Source organism: Capronia epimyces, assembly GCF_000585565.1.
Source record: "Capronia epimyces CBS 606.96 chromosome Unknown aczIQ-supercont1.8, whole genome shotgun sequence".
NCBI lineage: Eukaryota > Fungi > Ascomycota > Eurotiomycetes > Chaetothyriales > Herpotrichiellaceae > Capronia > Capronia epimyces.
Genome location: NW_006912911.1, coordinates 1,225,103 through 1,245,251, shown reverse-complemented (window position 1 = coordinate 1,245,251; position 20,149 = coordinate 1,225,103). Strand labels below are relative to the sequence as shown.

The window sequence follows — 20,149 nt, the reverse complement described above, 5'->3', positions numbered from 1 at the left end:
GGAGGAGGAATTGGTTGTAGGAAAGCCGAGCCAACCGAACCGTGAAGCAGAACAAATAACGGGTTAAAAAAAATACATAACAAGCACAGTCCCTCGCCGGTGCTGACTCACTGCTACCACGTACTGGCACTTGCTGCTTCTTCACTTGACACAGGCACAGGAACAGGCACAGGCACAGGCACTGGCACTGTCACTGTCGGCGGCGACCGCAGTTCGGCGAAATACCATCCATCGATAATTAATCCTCCCGTGTACGTACGGAGGACTAATTACGACTGTGCTCACCCTCACCCTCACCTCACCCTCCCGCCTAGAGCTCGTTATCGTGCGTGCTCCTATCAGTTGCCCGCCCCAGACGACTGCACCAAGCACCAAGCACCAAGCTCACCAGCTCTGCCTGCGGTGCAAGCCTGCAACCCAGTCCTGACATCGATCGAGAGCAGATATCTCTGTTAGCATCATTACTACCACCTTTTACTCTGTACCTAGACTCTGTACACGATACACGGTACACGCACCAACATTCTGCTGCCTTCCAGCGCCGCCCAAATCCAGATCCCCACGATTGAGCGAAATCGCATTCAACGAAAAACACCCGCTGGAGCTCCCCCCACCACTCATCACCTACTAGTTCCACCACCACCCGTCGGCCAGGAGCTGCAACGACAGCTCCCCACTCGTTTCTTTTCCTGCCCTTCTTCCCGCAAACGCACTAAACTGGACCAGTACCAGTCTTATTCTTGACGCCCCTCCTCCTCCTCCTCCTCCTCCTCGTTCTCTTTCTCTCCTCTGACCTCCTCATCCTCCTTGTTCCCTGCTCGTCAGAGCTCCTTTGCCGACAGCTGCGCCGTGCTAGCAGCGAGGCCAACCCTCCCCCCAATCTACAACCATGGCCACCAACGGCACTGCCACCCCGGACCATGAGGATGGACACCATCACGACCAGCATTCCATCCACCACCGTCTGAGGGCCAATTCCACCATCATGGACCTCAAGAAGCTTCTCGTGGCCAACCGTGGCGAAATTCCCATCCGCATCTTCCGAACGGCCCACGAACTGTCCCTCCAGACTGTGGCCGTGTACAGCCACGAGGATCGGTTGGGCATGCACAGACAAAAGGCGGACGAAGCATACATGATTGGGAAACGTGGGCAGTACACTCCGGTCGGCGCCTACCTGGCGGGCGACGAGATCATCAAGATCGCCTTGGCCCATGACGTCCAGATGATCCATCCTGGCTATGGTTTCTTGTCCGAGAACGCCGAATTTGCCCGCAAAGTCGAGGAAGCCGGCATCATCTTTGTCGGCCCCACATACCAGGTCATCGAGTCGCTCGGTGACAAGGTCTCGGCCAGGACACTCGCCATGAAAAGCAACGTCCCCGTCGTCCCCGGGACCCCAGGTCCGGTCGCCGCCTATGAGGAAGTCAAGGCCTTCACGGATGAGTTCGGCTTTCCTATCATCATCAAAGCCGCCTTTGGCGGTGGCGGCCGTGGTATGAGAGTCGTCCGAGACCAGGAGAGTTTGAAAGACGCCTTTGAGCGCGCCACCTCCGAGGCCAAGTCCGCGTTCGGAAACGGCACCGTCTTCGTGGAACGCTTCCTTGACAAGCCCAAGCACATTGAAGTGCAATTGTTGGGCGACAATCACGGCAACGTGGTCCATTTGTATGAGCGAGACTGCAGTGTCCAGCGCCGGCATCAGAAAGTCGTGGAAATCGCTCCCGCCAAAGACCTACCCGCCGAAGTCAGGGATGCCATCCTCAATGACGCCGTCAAACTGGCCAAGTCGGTCAACTACCGCAACGCCGGAACGGCCGAGTTCTTGGTTGACCAGCAGAACCGATATTACTTCATTGAGATCAATCCCCGCATCCAGGTGGAACACACCATCACGGAAGAAATCACCGGCATCGACATTGTGGCCGCTCAGATCCAAATTGCTGCCGGTGCCACTCTCGAGCAATTAGGCCTCACTCAGGACCGCATCTCCACCAGAGGCTTTGCCATTCAGTGCCGTATTACCACCGAGGATCCCGCCAGCAACTTTTCCCCCGACACGGGCAAAATTGAAGTATATCGATCCGCTGGCGGTAATGGCGTCCGACTCGACGGTGGCAACGGCTTCGCGGGTGCTATCATCACCCCTCACTACGATTCCATGTTGGTCAAGTGTACCTGCCATGGCTCCACCTACGAGATCGCCCGTCGTAAGATGCTGCGAGCGCTGGTGGAATTCCGCATCCGGGGTGTCAAGACCAACATCCCGTTCTTGGCATCGCTGCTGACCCACCCTGTTTTCATCGAGGGGACTTGCTGGACCACCTTCATTGATGACACGCCGGAGCTATTCAAGTTGGTCGGCAGTCAGAACCGGGCTCAGAAACTGCTCCAGTACCTGGGCGACCTGGCCGTCAATGGCAGTAGCATCAAAGGTCAAATCGGCGAGTCCAAGTTCAAGGGCGAGATCATCATGCCCAAGATACTGGACGATCAGGGCAAGGAGATTGATGTCACCGTCCCTTGCACCAAAGGCTGGAAGTCGGTCCTCGACCAGCAGGGCCCAGAGGGGTTTGCCAAAGCCATCCGTGCGAACCAAGGCTGTCTTATCATGGACACTACCTGGCGTGATGCCCATCAGTCCCTCTTGGCCACGCGTGTCCGAACGGTGGACCTGTGCAACATTGCCCGCGAAACCAGCTACGCCCTCAGCAATGCCTACTCCTTGGAATGCTGGGGTGGTGCCACCTTTGATGTCGCCATGCGGTTTCTGTATGAGGATCCTTGGGATAGACTGCGGAAGCTGAGGAAACTAGTGCCCAACATTCCCTTCCAGATGTTGCTCCGAGGTGCCAACGGCGTGGCATACAAGTCACTGCCCGACAATGCCATCTATCATTTCTGCAAGCAAGCCAAGAAGAATGGCATGGACATTTTCCGAGTCTTTGACGCTCTCAACGACATTGATCAGCTGGAGGTCGGCATGAGGGCTGTCCAAGAAGCCGGAGGCGTGGTCGAAGCCACTGTCTGCTATTCTGGTGACTTTTTGGTATGTTGATCTTTCTTTTCCCGTTTTTATATTTCCCCTGTTCTTCTTTTGTCTTTCGGGGCCGCGTTGTGGAGGAATATTCTAGATCACCACTTCTCGATGGCGACCTCCTTCCACCAGCTGGCACACACCACCTACTGTAGGAAAGGCGGCAGATGTCATCCTGTGCCACAATAGTCTTCCTATTGGCATGGAGCTGCGTCTCACCCCTTTTGGATCTATTCCTTGACCCCCTCCTATGCTGGAAAAGACACAAAAGTACCTGAAGAAAGCGTGTGGCTGGATTCATCCCGAGTCATGTTACTGGTTTTGTGTTGAGCTCGTTCTGCAGCATTCACTGACTTTCTCATCAGAACCCTGGCAAGAAGTACAACTTGGAGTACTACTTGGACCTCGTGGACAAGATTGTCAAGATCGGCACCCACATTCTTGGAATCAAGGATATGGCCGGTGTGCTCAAACCCAAGGCAGCCCGTCTCCTGGTCGGGACCATCCGAAAGAAGTACCCTGACCTGCCGATTCACGTGCATACCCATGACTCTGCCGGAACCGGTGTGGCTTCCATGGTCGCATGTGCCGAAGCTGGCGCCGACGCCGTGGATGCGGCCTCTGACAGCCTGTCTGGTATGACCTCTCAACCCAGCATTGGTGCCATCCTGGCCTCTCTCGAAGGCACACCCTACGATCCAGGCTTGAATGGCCACAATGTGCGAGCACTCGACCAGTACTGGTCACAACTGAGACTGCTCTATTCACCATTTGAAGCCGGTCTGACCGGCCCTGATCCCGTAAGTTTACCCGTCCAAAGCGAAGAGTAGCAATGCCTTCTAACAGACTCTTAGGAGGTGTACGAACATGAGATACCAGGAGGACAGTTGACCAATCTGATCTTCCAAGCATCTCAACTGGGTCTCGGAGCTCAATGGCTTGAGACCAAGAAGGCATACGAACAAGCCAATGCTTTGTTGGGTGACATTGTCAAGGTGACGCCCACTTCCAAGGTAGTGGGTGATCTGGCGCAGTTCATGGTGTCGAACAAGCTGAGCTATGACGACGTCATTGCCAAAGCCAAAGATCTGGACTTCCCCGAGTCAGTGTTGGAATTCTTCGAAGGCTACATGGGCCAGCCGTATGGTGGGTTCCCTGAGCCACTTCGCACTGATGCCTTGCGAGGTCGGCGCAAGATGGACAAACGACCCGGCCTTTACTTGGATCCCATCGACTTCGCCAAGATCAGGAAGGAATTGAAGGAGAAATACAACACGGTCTCTGAGACGGATGTCGCCAGCTACGTCATGTACCCCAAGGTGTTCGAGGATTACCGCAAGTTCGTGGATAAGTATGGTGACTTGTCAGTGTTGTCGACCAAGTACTTCTTGAACAAGCCCGACATTGGGGAGGAATTCTATGTGGAACTAGAAAAGGGCAAGGTACTCATCTTGAAGCTGCTGGCCATCGGTCCGCTGTCGGAAACCACAGGCCAACGCGAAGTGTTTTATGAGATGAACGGCGAGGTCCGACAGGTAACCATCGACGACACCAAGGCAGCAGTTGAGAACACTAGCCGACCCAAGGCGGATCCTACCGACAGCAGCCAAGTAGGTGCACCGATGGCAGGAGTGGTTGTTGAGGTCCGGGTCAAGGAAGGTCATGAGGTCAAGAAGGGTGATCCGATTGCCGTGTTGAGTGCCATGAAGATGGAAATGGTCATCAGTGCACCTCATTCGGGCAAGGTTGGACATATTCAGGTCAGGGAAGGGGATTCTGTTGCTGGATTGGACCTTGTCTGCCGGATTGAGAAGGCATAAAGGAAAGGGAGGATAGGGAGAGGAGGGTGAGGATGGAAAGCCAGAGGAGACAGAAGCGGTCTCACAAACATGGGCGGCAGTGGAGGGGAAGGGCATGTTTTTGTGCTCCAGGGTATACATCGTGGGCTTGGTTGACTCACCAGAGTCGTCAGGGGTATTGGTATCGGATACTGGTTGTTTCCTAGATGGCGATACGTGCCACCATCAATAAAACCAAGGAAGGAATGGGTTGTGCTCTCTACACATACTCTGTACTAACACATACAACCGGGCCAAAGTGTCAGGGTACTACCACGTGATAGGATGTCACGTGTTGAGATTGTACCTGTCACGTGGAAATGGGAATGGTGATGGTGATGGTGATGGTGACGGTTGTCTGGGCTTCTCTTCAACAACAGTAATGGCAGTGCACTTTGTTAGGTCCTCTGTGCTTCGTGTCACAATGTTACAGGCCTCAACTCTGAGATGATCACCTACATCCCCTCGCACGGACATGTGCTCTGACCCTCGATCGACCTCTACCACCCTGCTACCCTGCTTGTCCAACCAGATGCTTTCCCTGGGCATCCGGGGCCGTCATCGAAATAGAAGAGAGGAGATAGGAGGACAAAAAGAAATGTGCGGGGTAGGAACAAGAGCCAGGAGAGAGTTTAATCATAATATGAGCTTCGATAGCATAGACACTACTCTGCAACAACAGGGCCATCTCCTTATTCCACTATTGCAGGCCGCTGCAGGGAATGGGCTGGCCGATGCTTGACCTCACCAATCGCTCGCTCGCTCCTCTGCCGGTCTCGGTATGAATCTATCAGGGAGTAGCTCTTCGAACCGACCGGCCGACGCGGGCAGCTGACTCTGCAGAGACACCCAGAACATAAGTGGACTTATGTCTGTCTCATCTCATGGGCGATGGGTGGGTGTATATAATTTGTACCGTCTCCTCTTTTCAGCGACCGTTCACCACTTGTCTCGGATTCCTCTGCCCGCCTGTCAGCCGATGAGAAGGGAAAGGATGAGTTGAACGATTTGCCCTGCACTCTACCTCGATTCTCCATTCAATCACGGACCATATTACCCTCCTGATAAGGCGACATTGACCAATTCTACTCATCCATCTGGCTTTGTGGATCGTGTCAGCTACGTCATTACTACAAGTACAACTGTGCAATCCAACATCCCTCAGAGACATCCCAACTAGCTGATCAGCAGGGGCTCAACCGCCCTCGTCATCACTCGAAAATAAATACAAAGTGACTGGGCTCTTGACTCCTGACTTCTTCTCCTCTCTCTCTCTCTCTCTCTCTATCTGTTGAACCCTCGATCATTCTTACTTCCCTATTTCTCCTTCTAAATCAAACCCATCTTTCCTACCACCAGGCAACCATGTTCTTCAAACAATCCGGATACAAACCCAGACCTCGCGCGGGGAGTAGCTCGTCTCAAGGCTCCAGCTCGGGAGCGGCAGCTGCTTCTACATCAGGCAGCCCGCCCAAAGACGAGACCAGCACGACCAACAAGAATAGTGCCACCAATGTCACACCTGAAGCCACAGGTCCAGCAGTTAGCGCAGGCGCAGCGGGTCGAAGGCGTGTGAGTTTTGACCTGTAGAGTTTCCAAATTACAGCTCCCTTTTATCGGATACTGGTACTGACGCGCCACCCAGTCCTCCGCCTCGTCCGATAAGTTCGCCGGCCTGACTGCCATGAAACGCAACAGTGGCACCGGCGGCCACAATTGGGCTGACCAGAAACCCGGCCAGCCCGGCATCCTGGGCGGCATGTGGGCGAACTTCACGAAGGGATCTTGAATGCACCCCTTCCTGGGTGCCAGAAACCGGCGGTCGTCCTCGTCTATTTCTCCTTCTCAACATGGACTTGCACATGGACTTGCACTTGTACTTGCACTTGTACTTGCATGAAACGCAATTGAATCAATGGAAATGGAGGTCGGTTAGGATGTCGCGTGGGCTTGGACGGTGGGCAGGTTAGGGATGAAGACATTGGGAGCGGGCAGAGCAGCTCTTTCACTCGCCGTCAAGGCACCAACGTGAAGTACAGTGGTTGCTTTCCTTTCCGCTGTCCTGTCTTGCCTCTGCTGCCATCGACCACCGCGTTGGTGTGACTTGTCTTGCGATGGAGAATGAAAGCAAGTGAAACGAACGGATCAGGATCAGATGGAGGGAAAGGAAATTGTATAACAGCACCGCTTGTAATTGAACCAGGGTAGAGGGATCGAAGGATGCTTCCTCAATTTGGTTTACTTGAATGGCAATTGACTTTGGCATTGCTTTGATCTAACCGCACTACACTACGTATGATCTCTATCAAATAACACCACCATACCGAGTGTCCTGTTGTGTCGTGATATTCTTTATATATTCTTGATAGGAAGACACGGGCCAGAATGCAGGGTGTGGCAAGTAAAATGAAACATTGTATTGCTTTTCTTTTTCGTCGGCCAGAAAAAAGGATGATGATGAATAATATATCCAGGTCAGGCCCGATCAAACCGAGACTCACAAAGACAAAGCCAGAGGTCCAAAGAGATACTAGTCTTGATCTCGACGTCTTTCCCCGGCTCGTTTTCAATCTTGGGTCCGACCTGTTTGGCTCCGTCAATCTCCGGCCTTGAGCATTCGGACCCTCCAAGCCTGAATCCACAAAGCATACATTGCTTCTCTCGAACCGTGCCGACCCATCTCTCTATGTTCAGATGCCGACGTATCAACAACTGTTCCGTCGGAGATCCCACGCTTGTCCGAAGCCATACCTTGATCCCCTGACCTAAGTGTCCTGGTGTACCGGATTGGCTTCCACCTCTCATCGCATCTCAACACCACCCCCTTGTAAAGTCACCGGGGCCTCTTATCAAGATCCTCTTCAGCCCCAGCGAAAGATTCCGGCTCAGACTTATGAAACCGTCTTCTTGACCTCGCTGACTGCTCCGCCAACTTTATCCTTTGCCTGCTCGGTTATCGACGCAGCCTGGCCCTCGACTTTGGCCGCCTCGGCTCGGATCTTGGCCCATTTGTCTGAACCGCCCAAACTAATAGCAGGGGAAAGTAATTCGTCAGCATACTGGATAAAGGAAAGGCTCAACACTCAACACGCCTAATGCAGACGTAGACATAATCGCCAGCGTGTCTGGAACATGGATCCAACGAGAAGAAAAGATATCGATAATGGATGAGGTTAACTTACTACCAGTAATCGTACCATCGGTACATCTGAGTTAACTGGGCGTTGAAGTTGACAAAGTGGCAGCCGAACAGCAAGTAGTTCTTAGGCGTCACGGCGAGCGCATACCGCATGAATGTCGCCGAGTACACGGTCAGAGCTGCGGTGAATGTGCCGGAGATGCTGCGATCAAACGATTGTCAGCCTCATGATCTGGTATTTGCGCATATATGGCATGTTCGGAGAACAGGCTGTTGCTGAGAAGAGGGCATTGGTTGTAAGAGGTCGTCTTGACGCTGATCAAGAAACATTCTGCTGGGTGTCGGTGACATACATCTCAGGATCTTTCTTTGTGTCTAGGACGGCAGCGACCGGGATGCCGAAGTTGGACGCAGGGCCCCAGAAATCTATAGCCCGTAGATCAGTGTCAGCGCATATTCTCTGTAGATTTCTTGTGTATTTCTGTTCAATCTTCGTTCACTGCCGCAGTCTCTTGCGGTCACCAGTCACCGGTTACAGATCATCGATCGCCTCTCAAGGAGACGCTCGACGAGCACAAGTGTCCGAAAGCACCAACCGAGTTCTCTCAGGAGCTATCGAGGGGAATGGAGACGTACGTGTCGAGCAGAAGTAGTCGAGCACTTTGTTGGAGCGAATCTTCGCGTTGATAGCTTTGATTGCCGCAGCCATGACGGACAACTCCAAAGAACGAGGTCGGGGGAACTGCAACAGAAACCAGTAGGCGATTGGAGAGGGATGTAGACGACGACGACGACGACGATGAGGACGGGCGGGCGTAGAGGATTGAGTCACGTTGGTAAGCTCGTTCGATGTGGAGGTACAAAGCTGGATGAGCGAGAGTTCCAGTCACCACTGCATCCCGTTCGCTTTTCGGACTTTGGATTATTATCGCGCGCCTTTCAACTTCAATCTCCACCCAGGAAGCCCACAGCCGGTCACGTGCTCTCTCTTATGTTCTGCTCTACAGAGTAGGGAAGTAGAGAGTACGGATACACAGACACAACTTCATCGGAATGGACATGGTCCAATGGTATTATTTATTCTAGCATCCCCATCGTCTCTGTGGGGATGTATCTCTGAGATAGCATATGATCCTACCCCATGCCTCTTTGCTTTCTACGCAGGGCATCTGCCATTCTCTTTGGTCGGCTCCCTCTCTCCAACTCATTGAATCTGACGTTGAGTAACCACTTGGGCTTGGAATCGAATCTGAAAACACAGATCATCCAGGGCCCGCAAGTCCAGTTTTTCCGGTCTTGTCGCTTTGAGGCGATCGAGGATCGCTTGTAAGGACGAGACGATGTCAGCTTCACAACTTCCTTCACCCGTCTCCACTTGAGCAGAAGCCTCAGCAACTGTGCGCCCCTCTTCCATGGCCATTACAGCCTTGGGCGCTGGCGCCTGTTCCACAGCGACAACAGGACTGTCACAGGGCATGATTTGTTGTACTCGCAAACCGGCATCAACCTCCTGACTCTGAACAGCTGTCGCGTCAATTGAGCAAGCCGCCTCAGGACGACGGGTGCTCACAACAACCTCGACTGCTGGCTTTGCATGCTCTTGTGACCGATTCCGAGCACTTCGGCGTTTGCCGCGGCGACGCTTGGGAGGTTGTTCTGCCTTACTTGGAGCCGATCGTGTCTCTTCCGCGAAATTGCAAGCAGCCACTGGCTGAATTGCCATCACTTCGATAGTGTCAAAAATCTCACCTGTCTGACTACCATTCATAGAGGACATCTGCGACTCGAATGAAGCGGAAGATAACTGTGACAATGCCTTTGACCTTCTTCTCTTGCTCGACGGTGCCGTCAAATTGCTCGACTTCCGTTTGCGCAGATGCCGGGAGTCCGGTTTGGAGAGCTGGCGATCGCCTTCGTGGTTTGAGGGCTGCACGCCAGAAGCTTCCCCTGCAATTTGGATGGCAATATCATCCACAGTCTGACTTAGATGTCGGTCGAGGTCCTGAGATAACTGCGAGGCGCTAAGCATATCGATTTCGTCACTATCGGTGTTGTGGTCCCCAATATGGCTTTGGCTGTGCTCCTGGCCATTCTCATCGCTTGTCAACATGGTTTCCGGCACAGTAGATGGGGCAAAATCTGCTGGTTGAGTCTTCGGTGGTGCATCCACAGGTCTTGCAGTCCGACGACGGTCTCGGCGCCTGTCTTTCTGAGATTCCACTTCATCTTCGGCTACAGCAATCAACCGCAACTTGGTGGCATTTTCTGCGTGATCCACGGCCATGTGGCCTTCTTCTTCTATTTCTTCCGCCATGGGCTCCACTGATGGGTCATCAGGCTGTGGAATTGCAAGGTCAATCCCAATTTCAGCATCATCTGCAGGCTTCTGAAGCGGAGATGAAAGCTCTAGTTTACCAGCCTCTTTGCCCTGGTTATCTAACATTGAAGGTGGTGATGAAGGAACTTCTAGATCCGTAATTTGTTGAGTGAACTGTCGAGCACGAGGGGTCGGGGATGCCATTATCTCCGGCTCTCCTTGATCTTGATGCGTTGGCAAAGTAGGTGTTGATGGTCTTTCCGCCAGCGCAGCGGCTTTCCGGGCAAATTCGCAGTCACTTTGGCTTTGTGACTTGCCGGGCTGCCTCGGGCTCGATCTTAGGTCCGGGAACACCACGGCGGGCTCTGAGCGTTGCCGTTCGCGAACCTCCTTCTGATGTGCTGTGAGGTATTGGGATTCTGGCTCGTCATGCAAAGGCGGTGATGAGTTGATTGCCACGAAGTCAATCTGAGAATCATTATGTCGCGATCTGGGTCTGGAGGAAGGTCTTTCAGGACTGGAAGCAATGTCCCCCGTAGCTTCAGCATCCACAAATCTGCCAACCTGGCTGCCCAGCAGTGGCGAGGCATCACCTGGCCCTTTGTCATCATTTGGGCTCATTGATGCATGCCTAGATGACACGGGAGTCGTAGATTCCTCGAGAGCTGGTAGAGGTTCATCGAAGCCAGTCGCACCTTCTGCAATCCGTACTCGAACTGGAACTCCAGTGTCAACTAAATTCTCAAGCTTGAGAAGAGCCTTGGATAGACAAGTTCCCGGGGTAAGTTGTACGTGTTGACTGAATTGCTTCGACCACATTTTGACGGCGTTCTTAACCACCCAGACATGAGAGCTCTCGAAAGGGGCTGCAAAGAGGGAATCAAACAGCTGCACAGCTGTGAAAGGTACCTCCGCTAGCAGCTTGACCACAGTGTTGCTGAACTTGTGATACTCCGGACCACCTAGCCTGTGTGATTCATCCTTCAACAAAATTGCCAGCGACGTGCTCAGCAAATTGAGACTCCCCAGTCGATGGTTTTCGGCAGTTTGTTGGAGTACATGCTGAAGTATCTCAAGATTCTCGCCCATAGTAGCCGGATTGATGGCCATTTCTGATTTCAAGTCTTGAATTACCAGTGAGTTGAGTAGTTCTAGACACTTCTCGCTTTGAGACTGAAGTGTTGGAAGTGTACTTCTCGACGTGGGCAGGTGCGAGCGCATGTCACTGGGTTCCTCAAGCTGCTTCAAGTCCGAAGCAATAGAGTCAAAGATTGCCATGAGGATGGGAGTTTTGCGTGGTGCAACAGAGCCATTCTCGATTCCAGTTAAGATCAGCATATGATCAAGCTCGTGAACGGCAATCCGGGTCATTTGTCGCTTCTGGGGGCTACTGACAGAGTGGTCGTGATCATAAGGACCACTGACTTCTTGTCGAGAGTCTGTCCATAGCTGTCCGAGGAAGTCGACAACCCCGGTCACAGCATGCTTGGTTTCCAAGGATGGCTTGATCTCCTTGCTGCTGGACTCTCGCAGAGCCTTCAGAAAATGCGTCCAGGCGACAGCAATGTATGCTCTCTCCGACTCGCCAGAAGCTCCCCAAGAGCTGTACCGGAGCAAGACTCGAAACATATCGATAATTGAGGCGCTTCTGGATCTGATCCATTTACAGTCGATCGTGGGAAGCTCCTCTGGTTCGATTGGCGTGTTTTCAAGAGCACGATTCTCATTCCAGACTTTGGTGCTTGTACTGGCATTCCACAAAAGCGCGATAAACACACGACAAGAGAGGTCGGAGTTGGCATTGTTCTTCTCGAAAAATGAACTTTTCATGACTTTGACGACGTACTCGTTCCAGACCCGGGTGTACTGCTTATGCGAAGCTGCTGGTCGAAAGGCGTAGTATAACAGGTTACAATAACTTGAGACGGCCGTCGGTCTCGAGCCTTTCACGGTTTTCTCAGTGCCCTGCCGTTCTAATTGGGCAGCGAGAGGCTTCGCAAGCATTGCCATCAAAGTCTCCGAGGTGTCGTGTGGCCGGACAATGTAAACGAACCGATTCCAAGCCATGTTGGCTTGTTGGCGGATAGCAGATTCGCTACAGTTGAAGCATCTCTGAATGACCTTCAATAGATCTTTCAACTCGGGCCAATTCTCGATCCGCGTATCAGCACCATTACTCAGCAAGAGCACGATTGCCCAGATTTGAGGAACCTGGAGTGCTTCCTCTTTGGAAGAGATCATCTTCTCGAGTCTTCGACACATAGCTGAGTTGAATGTTTTGTTAGGTTCCAACTCTCTTCCCATGACAGATCTGACTGCCGTCGAGATGGATGAGGAGGCAGGGAATGCAGAGCATGACTTCATACCCAACATCATCGCTTTGGTTCTGATGTCTTTCAACGAGCTTGTCATGCCGGTCAACAGTTCTTCGACCCAGAGGTTGGCCTTTGCTTTCATCACAGGTTTTGCTTGATCCAATAGCTTTTGGTAGACCAAAAGTCGCTCCGATACAGCCCCATTGCCCTTGACATATTCCGTAAGAGCCTTCAAGGCTTCGAGTAGTCGTCCAATACGATTATTGGAAGTGACCAGGCCTGGACGGAAATCTTGGGTTGCCAGAAGGTGGAGATAGTGGATGATCACGCTTTTCGGCGCCGTATGCTCGGTAATGACCTGAATCGACCGATCGAGGATGAAGGCGCGATACTCGTCTGACAGCAGAGAGGCATAGTCGCGTCTCCATACAAATATCACCAGTACCTTCAACGCCTGTGTCATGACATTTGTATCGGCGATTTGTGGTTCATCAGGCTTGACTTGTCTCAATAGATCTCGTTTGACATACTTGAGGACTGTGTTGATCTTGTTCTTCAAGACTGCCTCTTCCGGTATTTCATCGTATTCCCTAATGACCGAGGCAAGCGTCTGGTATGCGTCCACTGAAATAGACCTGTCATCCTGGGAGAGTTGCTGGATGATACTGCCCATCATCTCTCCAATTGAGCGGTCGACATCTTGCCTTCCACCAACTGGTTGCGGCATCTTGTCCTCTGCCACAACGGGTTTAAGGATCGATTTCAAGGACGACGGGCATTCCGAAGAAGGAGGGAGTGACTTGACTGGTAGGAGAGTGGAAGGGGGCTGGCTAGACGATGACGGCGGTTCGTGGGCGTTTGTCCAAGGAGAGAATTCGACGCGTTTCCGTGTCCTGGTGTTTGAGGAACCAGCAAAGGACGCTGGAGAGTCCGGAGCGTCGGTAGAATGTACCAAGCTTTTTGGAAGACGCAGTTTCCTTCGAGAGGAGGTTGAGGGTGGACTTGGGGGGAGAACTCCAGGAACAGACATGTTCGCTGGGAGATATCAGATCATGAAGCCGGGTATTGGCATTGGCATTGGCAGCAGTGTAGGATAAAAGTGAACAGTTGTCGAGGCTGCCCGCAGTCTCCCGTCACCCTGATATTTGAGGAGACAGTCCATGAAGAAGAAGCGCGTTGGAAGTGGCTGATGGAATATGGCAATTCCATGTCACGACCAGCCACTCAACGCGTCTCTGGTCTCTTGGACGCGTGCTCGGGGGCTTAGGCGCACTTCAGACCCCTAAACTGAGGCGCCAGCCCGCTTCAGACCCCAGACGCTAACACCTCAATGCCGCAAGCCGCCTGGTATCTAGTTGGCTGGAAATTTTCAGTTGACTGACAAGACCATTTATTCTTCGCCTCCGCAAAACCTAGCCCATTCTACCAGCTCTAGCCTTCTGTCTGACAGTATTAATTTCTGCGACGTTCTGCTTTCTTCGGCCCATTGTCAGTCCACTATCAAAGACCCTGACATCAAATGGTTCAGTGTGAGTCTCGCGGCAGTGCATTGCCATAACTTTATCTTTGGAGAGATTCTTTTCAGACTTTCGTTACTCACCCGGCGAGGTACCTGCTCCATGTTGGACGATGCCAAGTCAAGCTCAACAAAACGAGGCCCGAGCATTGCTCGGTTTCCTTAAAGACGACCTAGAAGCGAAGAAACCCGATCTCAGGCGACTGGAGGAGACACTTTCCAATCTTAAACTCCTAGGACGAGATGTGGGAAATGTCGCCGAAATTTACGACCAGGCTGGATTGGAAGTCCTGGCAAGCTATGCCTTTGGCAACTATCCTCCCGGTGGACGTCAGGAAGCAATGAGATGCATCGCAAATGCTCTCCTGTTGCTCCCTCGAACACATCCATTTGCACTCAAACTCGGGCTAGCCGCAAAAGCAGCGGATGCTCTGCGAGATGCGAATCAGGATGATGAATTTCTCCTGAGCCGCATCCTGTTTTTACTGACCTATGACCCCGAGATTGACCTGAATACGCTGATTGTTGTGCATGGCCTTGCCGACAGCATCGTCAAACATCTTCACCGGCATGCTGAAGCCCTCAGAAGTTCGAAAGCCAGGTTCATTCAGACCCCTACGCCAGCACTCCAGGAGAATCTTGTGCTACTTTTCAACGTGACAAGCGCCAAAAGTGTTCAACTTCAAAAGTTCAGTCCGGCCGTTGTTGAGTTGTTCCGGATACTTAATGACTCCGACATCCCATCCCCGCCGCTGCAGCCACCCATAAGTCTCGTCATCAATGCACTGGCAAATCTTGAGCTCGATGAGGAGACCTTCAAACAGGGACGTGAGGTTGAATCAGGAGTGGCCAAGTTGATCACAATCCTTGAACAAGCACTCGAGAAGTATCCGACCGCGGAGTTGGACACAATTGCGGTTCCGTTGCTGACTGCGCTGAGAAATGTCAATGAGAAGGCAGGCCCTGAACTGCGGCAAATAATGAAGGCACGTCTTCTTCCAGAGGACAAGGAGAGAGATCTGCCTCTTGGGAAATCGTCATCTCTGGCGTCTCGGTTGCTTCGACTGACGACATCTTCCGGACTGCTGATCTTGACCGAAGCCATCTCCGGACTCATGTTCGAGCTGTCGGATAAAGATGCCAATCAATATGTCAAGAACGTTGGTTATGGCTACGCTGCTGGGTATTTGATGACCCACAACATCCAGGTACCAGAAAGCGCGAAGAACACTCAGTGGGCAGGCGAAGCATCCACGCACGTTCCCATCAACCCAGTCACCGGCCAACGGATAGACAAGGAAGCAGCAGATAGCTTACCAAAGATGACAGATGAAGAAAAAGAGCGAGAAGCGGAACGACTGTTTGTACTCTTTGAAAGGCTGAAGTCGACCGGAGTTGTCGACGTAAAGAATCCTGTGGAGCAGGCAAGGGATGAAGGCCGATTCGAAGAGCTGAGTGATTCAGACACGGGTGCAAGTGAATGAAGCAGTGCTCGTTGCAGTTGCACGTAACACCTCTCTCGTCCTAAGGACCTTTACATACCTGGGTACCTAGGTACCTACATAGGTAACGTAGCGTGATACCATCGTCTATTGAGCAGGATCGGTGCATGGTCATTGGTGACTGTGGTGAGAGGCGATCGTAATCAGGCCAGTTGCAGTTGGCTGGAAGTGCCGGCGATGGTGCCACCCGGAAGTAAGATTGACGACGGCTTCGTTAGCGGGGTGCCTGATCACTAAGCCTATCTAAAAGGTGATAAGCAGCCCCTAAAATTATTTTGGTCCCTAACTCTCCCCCGGAATTTCGGGCTAACAATGCTTAATCACCCCACTTAAGAAGGCGAACAGTCCCCCTTTCAACTCTTGCCTGCGCCCTGTCCTTTAACGTGCGCCTCGCGCTCCACTGCCAGTGTCAGTCCTTAGGTCCCTCCATCGCCCGCAGAGCTGGATTTTCTGGTGGGTGCGCTGAGGTCTGAGGTCTGAGGTCTGTCCGTATACAGCCCGGTCGTCTCACTTTCCCTTCCTCTCCCTCAGTTTCCCGGGGGCTCCCTCCTCTCCTGATCGCAGGCCAAGATCCATCGGGTCGAGACAATCATGAACGGAAACAGTCGACCCAACGGCGTAAATGGCCACCCGAAAGACAGGAACCTCATGTCGCGCAAACCCTCCTCCCCAATGGCGCCCACATTTATGGTCTCTGCTCCGGGCAAGGTCATCGTGTTTGGCGAACATGCTGTGGTGCATGGGAAAGCCGCCATTGCTGCCTCGATCTCCCTCCGATCCTACCTCCTCGTCACGACCCTCTCCAAATCACAGCGCACGATCACCGTGGTATTCCCCGATGTTGGACTCGATCATACCTGGAACATTGACGACCTGCCCTGGCACGTCTTTACAAAGCTTGCGCAAAAGCCTCGATACTATGACATGGTCACATCGCTGGATCCCGATCTTGTTCAGGCCATGCAACCTCACATCGACGGCGTGTCGCCGCATCTGACTGGCGAGAAGAGAAAGATATCCCAGAGCGCAGCATCTTCTTTCCTCTATCTGTTCCTCAGTTTAAGTTCTCCTACCGCACCAGGCAGCATCTACACCCTCCGCTCCACCCTCCCAATTGGAGCCGGACTCGGTTCCAGTGCCAGCGTTTGCGTATGCATCAGTGCTGCTCTCCTCAAGCAGATCCATGTCCTCTCTGGACCGCATCAAGACCAGCCAGAGGAAGAAGTGGATCTGCAGCTGGAAAGAATAAACAAGTGGGCGTTTGTGGGTGAATTATGTATACATGGCAATCCAAGCGGAGTTGATAACACGGTCTCGACTCGTGGGCGGGCAGTGCTGTTCAAGAGGGAGGACTATTCCAAACCACCAAATTCACGTCCATTGAAGGACTTCCCGGAACTACCATTGTTGTTGATCAATACCAAACAGCCTCGCTCCACGGCCACGGAAGTGGCCAAAGTGGCTGCTCTGAAGAAAAAGTACCCCGGTGTTACGGAGGCTACCCTAGATAGCATCGATGAAGTCACGATGTCAGCGCATGCCTTGATCACGTCGGAAAACTTTGACCCTTCATCCGAAGAAAACATTGAATATCTTGGAGATCTATTTCGCATCAATCACGGCCTTTTGGTATCACTTGGGGTGTCTCATCCCAAGCTCGAGCATATCCGTGAACTGGTGGACTACGCCGATATCGGCTGGACAAAGCTGACAGGAGCGGGCGGGGGTGGATGTGCCATCACTTTACTCAAGCGTCATGTCGATGACGAAGCAATTCGCGAATTGCAACGAAAGTTCGAGGCTGCTGGGTTCGAAGAGCACAAGACTACCTTGGGGGGGAGTGGCGTGGGCATTCTGTACCCTGCAGTCTTGCGCAATGGCACAGATGAAGAAGGCGGCGAGGAAATCGACCAAAAGAAATTCCTAAATGCCACTGGACCGGAAGAACTGGAAACCTTAGTTGGTGTTGGCCTCCTCGACAGAAGGCCCGAGTGGAAATTCTGGCAGTGAAGGAGAGCATGCGGTACTATTTTTGGGATCCTTATGCATGTATTTCGAGCGCGGCGCATGGCAGTAACATCTAATGGCGATGACTGAAGGACGGAGACGGACAATCACGGCTGTGTGACATGTACTACTATCTTGTAGAGATATGATATCAAAAAATGTCTTGTAGGGAGGCACCTAGGAGGTGGGAGGCAGTCTGCGATGAGAGGGCTACGGCTCCGTGAATCAGGAGGAGCTTTTGCAGCCTGTCACGTGGCTTATGTAAGGCCTCAGCCACACCGGATAGGTGCCGGACAATACCAACTTCTGAACTCCGTATTAAGGGCTCCGGCTCCGCTCCGACTGGTATTGTTCTCTCATTCCAACCCCAGAGTCCTAGGCAAGAATTCAGCTGCTTCCCATCAGTTTCATCGCCACATTGCCTACGAAGGTCGTAGGACCCCGGGTATACAGGGAGACATGCATCTGGAGTGACTTTTGCAAATATCTTCTAGTGTTCCGCCCTAGGACTTTCTCAAACGCATGCTTCAGTCTGTGATGCACGAATACCGCTGCGCTTCACGAAAGAATCCATCAGACCAGGAACCTTGACGTCGCAGCCATGTCGAAAGCCCAGCCCTCCGCGGTTCCGAGTAGGCCTAAGAACAAATCGGCCAAGAAGAGAGAACCGTTCTATGCGGTCTCGCCTCGATGGTCGGACGTCAGCCCAATCCCTCTCATTGAGGGCCCACCGGGCCAGAAAGATCCCGGTCCTGCACTGGCGACGATCGCCTACTCACCGCGCTACAGCGAAGCCATGTCATACTTGCGAGCGGTGATGGCGGTGAACGAGTTCAGCCGACGCACGCTCGAGTTGACGGAAGACATCATCGGCATGAACCCGGCCCATTACACGGTCTGGCTGTACCGAGTGAAGATTCTGAAGGCGCTGTGGGAAAGCGAGGGCACGCGGACCGAGGATGGGGTCATGGCGGAGCTGGACTGGTTGGAGGAGATCAGTGAACGGAATCTCAAGAACTATCAAATCTGGTAAGCGATAAGCGACCGGCCTGGCCGGTCCTGTCCGACGTCACATGTTCCGTTTCCCTCGCTGGCTATATTGCCAGTTTCCTCTCTTCCTTTGTTCGTTTCTCTTAGTTATCTGGCTACAGCAACAGCAAGAAGTCGCCGTCGTTCTCGACCTCATACTGAACTTCCATCCCAGGCATCACCGACAACTCCTGGTCTCGCTGCTACCGAAACTCCCGACCACGGAGCCGGAGTTTGTGGCTCACATACTCTCCTTCGACTCCAAGAACTACCACGTCTGGACGTACCGGCAATGGCTGTGCCGACGGTTTCCGGACCCCTTGCTGACGACCGAGATGGAGCTCCAAGCTGTGGACGCGCTGATCAGTGAAGACGTGCGCAACAATTCGGCATGGAACCACCGCTACTTCGTCTGCTTCGGCGCCGACGAGTTGAAGGCCATCGAAGCCGAGGGCGGCAACCGCAAAGAGATCCTGGCCAAGGGCGGCCTCGTCGTGGACGAGGACCTGGTCGAGCGCGAGATCAACTACGCCAAAGACCACATTGCCTGGGCTCCGCAGAATCCCAGTGCCTGGAACTACCTGAAAGGCGTGCTGCAGCGGGCGGCCATCTCGGTCGCCGACATGCAGGTCTTTTGCGAAGGCTTCGTCGGCGGCAGACACGCAGACCTCATGAGCGACTCCGTCAGGAGCAGTCATGCCCTCGACTGGCTTGCTGACATCTATCGCCTGACCGGCCACTTCGACTCGAGCAAGCGCTGCCTCCACGCCCTGGCAAACAAATGGGATCCCGTCAGGCGGAAGTACTGGGACTTCCGGGCCAAGCAGGTCGACGAGGAAGCGAGAGAAGATCAATAACTTCACGAACAGCGCGCTATCTCACATTGATGCTCCGGTGGATTCTTAATAACACGCGGCATGGTGGAACTTTGGAATGACGCCGATGGTGATGGCAGGCACCAGAAGACGGCACGGCACTTTGCCCATAACTTGAATATGATATCAAATGAACAGATGCACCGCGAATTCGCCGCTGTATCACTTTATCCTGGTGCTGCTACTACCACGCAACTAATTAGTAATTGGGATTTTGAAGTGCTTGGCCATCATTCGGATGCTTCGTATGTCGTCGAACTTGCGCGCCATCAATTGTTAGGTACCTATGTACTTCGCCTCACCTAGGGGATCTTATGTAGGTATCCGTACAGAGTCCAAGCAATAAATGGCCCGGCAGCGGCAATATACTCCGTCCTGCCCGCTGTACTCCAATGACCTAGCTTCGGCTACATGCCTCTCCACCCGGCGCCGACGCCCGCCAAAGCTGACGGCAAGAGACGATAAATCGGATGACGGAGGAATCAGTTGCCTTACGGTGCAGTGTCTTCTATGAGGAGGTATCTTGTGTCGGCTCCATGGCTTGGATTGAACTTGATAGCCGAACAGGTCTGCC

At 52.9% G+C, this 20,149-nt stretch overlaps 7 protein-coding genes across 7 annotated transcripts; 5 read left to right on the top strand and 2 right to left on the bottom strand.

Moving 5' to 3' along the window:
- Positions 1-889: 889 nt before the first annotated feature.
- On the top strand, positions 890-4,857 carry A1O3_08857 (pyruvate carboxylase; the record flags this gene model as incomplete). The annotated part of the gene is made up of 3 exons (XM_007738953.1): positions 890-3,049; positions 3,403-3,837; positions 3,892-4,857. 3 exons carry the CDS (start codon positions 890-892, stop codon positions 4,855-4,857), a joined length of 3,561 nt encoding a protein of 1,186 aa, XP_007737143.1.
- Positions 4,858-6,240: 1,383 nt separating this feature from the next.
- A1O3_08856 (uncharacterized protein) lies at positions 6,241-6,664 on the top strand (the record flags this gene model as incomplete). Its single annotated transcript, XM_007738952.1, has 2 exons — positions 6,241-6,447; positions 6,521-6,664. The coding sequence occupies 2 exons, from the start codon at positions 6,241-6,243 to the stop codon at positions 6,662-6,664; spliced, it is 351 nt and encodes a 116-aa protein (XP_007737142.1).
- A 1,102-nt stretch (positions 6,665-7,766) lies between these two features.
- On the bottom strand, positions 7,767-8,723 carry A1O3_08855 (small nuclear ribonucleoprotein B and B'; the record flags this gene model as incomplete). The annotated part of the gene is made up of 4 exons (XM_007738951.1): positions 7,767-7,902; positions 8,058-8,216; positions 8,368-8,440; positions 8,651-8,723. The coding sequence occupies 4 exons, from the start codon at positions 8,721-8,723 to the stop codon at positions 7,767-7,769; spliced, it is 441 nt and encodes a 146-aa protein (XP_007737141.1).
- A 495-nt stretch (positions 8,724-9,218) lies between these two features.
- A1O3_08854 (uncharacterized protein) lies at positions 9,219-13,676 on the bottom strand (the record flags this gene model as incomplete). Its single annotated transcript, XM_007738950.1, has 1 exon — positions 9,219-13,676. The coding sequence occupies one exon, from the start codon at positions 13,674-13,676 to the stop codon at positions 9,219-9,221; it is 4,458 nt and encodes a 1,485-aa protein (XP_007737140.1).
- Positions 13,677-14,275: 599 nt separating this feature from the next.
- Positions 14,276-15,646, top strand: A1O3_08853 (uncharacterized protein; the record flags this gene model as incomplete). The annotated part of the gene is made up of 1 exon (XM_007738949.1): positions 14,276-15,646. One exon carries the CDS (start codon positions 14,276-14,278, stop codon positions 15,644-15,646), a length of 1,371 nt encoding a protein of 456 aa, XP_007737139.1.
- Positions 15,647-16,255: 609 nt separating this feature from the next.
- On the top strand, positions 16,256-17,674 carry A1O3_08852 (mevalonate kinase; the record flags this gene model as incomplete). The annotated part of the gene is made up of 1 exon (XM_007738948.1): positions 16,256-17,674. One exon carries the CDS (start codon positions 16,256-16,258, stop codon positions 17,672-17,674), a length of 1,419 nt encoding a protein of 472 aa, XP_007737138.1.
- Positions 17,675-18,272: 598 nt separating this feature from the next.
- Positions 18,273-19,557, top strand: A1O3_08851 (uncharacterized protein; the record flags this gene model as incomplete). The annotated part of the gene is made up of 2 exons (XM_007738947.1): positions 18,273-18,700; positions 18,876-19,557. 2 exons carry the CDS (start codon positions 18,273-18,275, stop codon positions 19,555-19,557), a joined length of 1,110 nt encoding a protein of 369 aa, XP_007737137.1.
- Positions 19,558-20,149: the final 592 nt, after the last annotated feature.